Source organism: Sinocyclocheilus anshuiensis, unplaced genomic scaffold (genome assembly GCF_001515605.1).
Source record: "Sinocyclocheilus anshuiensis isolate Anshui unplaced genomic scaffold, SAMN03320099.WGS_v1.1 scaffold508, whole genome shotgun sequence".
Taxonomy (NCBI): domain Eukaryota; kingdom Metazoa; phylum Chordata; class Actinopteri; order Cypriniformes; family Cyprinidae; genus Sinocyclocheilus; species Sinocyclocheilus anshuiensis.
In genome coordinates this window covers 1,399,846-1,403,197 of record NW_015555744.1, presented here as the reverse complement: position 1 = coordinate 1,403,197, position 3,352 = coordinate 1,399,846, and the positions used below count along the sequence as shown (strand labels likewise).

Genomic DNA, 3,352 nt, shown 5'->3' with positions numbered 1-3,352 from the left:
CTATTTGGTTCCCCCCGCCGTAAAGAGAGAGAGATTGCTGCAGATCGACTTGGTTGTAGAAGATTGTTTACTGACCTTAAAAGTGATCTTACACGTACCTAAACAACGAGCAGGTAAAACCATCCTAATAAACACTAGCTGCCATCAAAAGAACGAGCCCTTATTCCACGGATAAAGTGAATAATCTCACGATGACCATGGGATACTGATATTACAGTTGTCTCTAGCTGGAGATTCAATCGGGTTACAAAAAATGACATCAGGAAATGACACCTCTGGCCATTCCGTTGGGTCATTTGTAAAGTAATCAAAGGAAAATAGTTAGGATGAGTTTAGCATTTCCTTGAACATTTTCCATTTGCCCACCAATTTATTTTATTTATTTGCCTACTTTAATCACGTTTAATTATTTCTATATGTATTTAAACAAGAATTTGTGTATTTATACACACATTTATTTATTTATTTGCATATTTATTTATTTGTGAATTTATTTATTTATTGTTTTTGCAGGTTTCGTCCTCCATATCAGGTAGGATAAAATCAATGTTCCCTGCATTAAAGTGGAATAAAAAAAGTTGTTATTTGATAACAAATACTAATGATAAAATAATAAAACTTAATAATAACTTGATAATGATAATGAATGATAATTATAATAATAGCAAATGCAAATTAAAAATCAAGCTGTCAATAGACTACAAAATTTATTTATTTCTTTTTTGGCAATAATATTATTAATTAAAACTTTTAATATGCTTTCAGATTTAAAGCATTTAGTGCACTGTTTAAGGAAAGAAAAGGAAAGGAATTAAGAAGAGGAAATACATAAAATACAAGGAAATACATAAAAAATTTCTCACAGCAGTCCACCTGTGTTTATATCATGTATTTAAATTGTAGGTCATGTCTCATACATTTCAATGTTTGTTTTTTTCTAAATCATTTTTAGAAATGTTGAAAGAGAAAGAAAAGTTCAGATAATTTAAAAAAGTTCAAGTAAAAAAAGAGGTATGTTTGAAGCCCATGATCCCAAATATGATGATCCCATTGTGAGGGACTCTTTTAGTAAAATATAAGGACAGCTATAAAAAGACCTACTGACACTCTGTGTAAAAGTATAAAATATTTTTTCCCTAAAATAACAAAAAATACTAAATCAAATTATTAACATATTATATGGAATATGTATATTTTTGTTTACCATAACGTTTTTCTGCACAGAAGTTAGGTGCATAAACCTTAAAAAAATTATTATTATTATTATTTAACAATTTCAATACAAGAAAATAACAAAAATAACCATAAGGCAATAAAATAACCAATGAATATTCTAATAATTTCCAAAAGCAGTCTTTACAAATTTGATAATACCGTATTTTCATTTTGGTTTGACAGCCTTAAAAATACATTTTGTATTTTTTTTCCCACTTGCAGACCACTGGGGGTCCCTTGAGTTAGCATACTCACAGGCTATCCTCACTGTGGCTTTACGGCTCTTCGAGGTTCCTAGGTGACTCCAGGCCACACACAGGCACCAGTAGTCTTCTGGACCATGGAAATCCTCCACCTGCTGCCTGGTTACATTGATCGTCACTTCACGGATTTTCAGCCCTATATAGCAAGAAACACAAAGCACGAACATCTGAATTCACTTCAGGTCAATGCCCATTAAGTATTGATTTTCAGTGTGTCACTTCAGTCAGGGTCCTTAATGGCAACTGACTGTAAGAATGTACACTGGGTGTCAGAAGGATGAAAGGGTACCAGAGCTCAGTCAATTCTGAGTTTAAAAATATCTTACGCATTGTTACAAAAAAAAAAATCTCCACAACCAGTGAAAAATGTAATGGCCTCGGGTTGCGTTTCCCTTCACGAGCTGCCCTACATAACTCCAGTTTCATGTCTCTCTGCTCCAAGTTTTTGAGTGCATTACTGATAAAAACCTTGTTTTCTCTCCCTCTCCCAGGAGGTCCTTCCTTGTTGTCTGTGCCACAGATCGTTAGCAAGATGAAAATACCTAGCTGAAGTTGTATTAGCCTAAAAGCACAAGAGCCAGGAACACTGGTTACCCCTGAGGCTTTATTTAAGACAAATATCTTCAGATGAGATGGTCACAACCTTAACCTTTCAAACTCTCAAATCTACGATCATTAAAACTGTAGAGATGCAATTTAATGTTCCTAGATTTTCAAAATGTCTGACTTCCCTGCTGTGAGCCTAAGTCACTTTTTGCAGGTTTGTTGCATCAGTAAAGGCTTCCACTGTTAATCGGTTTCATCTTCTGTTTCTTCAGAATCTCTACCTTACAAACTTAAAAAAAAACAAAAAAAAAAACAACATCATACAAATATGAGGATTAGAAGCAATATGCAATATGTTGAGAACCATAATAAACGATTCAGATTGTTTGCTCCTCCACTTGAACATTCTCTCAGACAAATACTCTGTCATCTGGATTGCTCCTGTACCGTGAGTCTCCTAACAGTGCCAGGAACCATATCTGAACACTTTTACCAGATAAATATCAAATAAACCTGAAAGTGCCTGGTAACTATACAGGGATTATTATTGCGGCTCCAAGGTAAAACGATGGCATGCATTTTATGTAAACAGATCAGTTCTAGAAGGCTCAGCTCATTTTGAAACTATTTTTTTTCTTGTGAGATTAGGATGAGCCCCATTGTGGTGGGATAAACAGAAGAACTGATTCTGACACTGTATTCTGAATTTTGCTCTGGAAGATGGCTGCAAAGCCCAAACAAACATGATAGTTCTTGTTTGAAAGTGTTCCTTTTCATATCCTTTTACTCTCATAAACTATACAAGTGGACATTGTGGTTCTCCATAAAATCTACAATACTGTTTGAAAGTTTCGGGAAGGTATGATTTTGTTGTTGCTGTTGTAAAATAAATTAATATTTGTATTCAGAGAGTATTAAAAGAAGAGCTGAGCAAGTCTTGCACATGTATTTCCTGGTCTGAGAGTGACTTCCTGCTTAAACAGGAAGTAATGGATACCAAAAAAGGTAGACATGTGTGTATGTGAAATGAGAATGTATATGTGTGAAAGCAGAAATGTATGTATGTGTAAGGAGACTGAAAGTGTGTGAGAGTAGAAATGTATGCATGTGAAAGGATAATGTAAGTGTGTGAGAGTAGAAATGTATGCATGTGAAAGGAGAATGTAATTGTGTGAAAGCAAAAATATATGTATGTGAAAGGAGAATGTATGTGTGCGTGAGCGTACAGATGTACGCATGTGCAAGGAGAACGTAAGTGTGTGAAAGCAAAAATATATGTATGTGAAAGGAGAATGTAAGTGTGTGAGAGTGCCAGAATGAATTATGGC

General features: G+C 34.3%; 1 protein-coding gene across 3 annotated transcripts in view; it reads right to left on the bottom strand.

Annotated features, from left to right (window-relative positions):
- LOC107673416 (netrin receptor UNC5D-like) overlaps positions 1-3,352 on the bottom strand; it is a 126,308-nt gene that overhangs the window by 44,127 nt on the left and 78,829 nt on the right. For all 3 annotated transcript variants that reach the window (XM_016467000.1, XM_016467001.1, XM_016467002.1), the window contains exon 3: positions 1,471-1,614. In XM_016467000.1, coding sequence (XP_016322486.1) covers positions 1,471-1,614 — 144 coding nt within the window. The remainder of the gene's footprint in view (positions 1-1,470; positions 1,615-3,352) is intronic.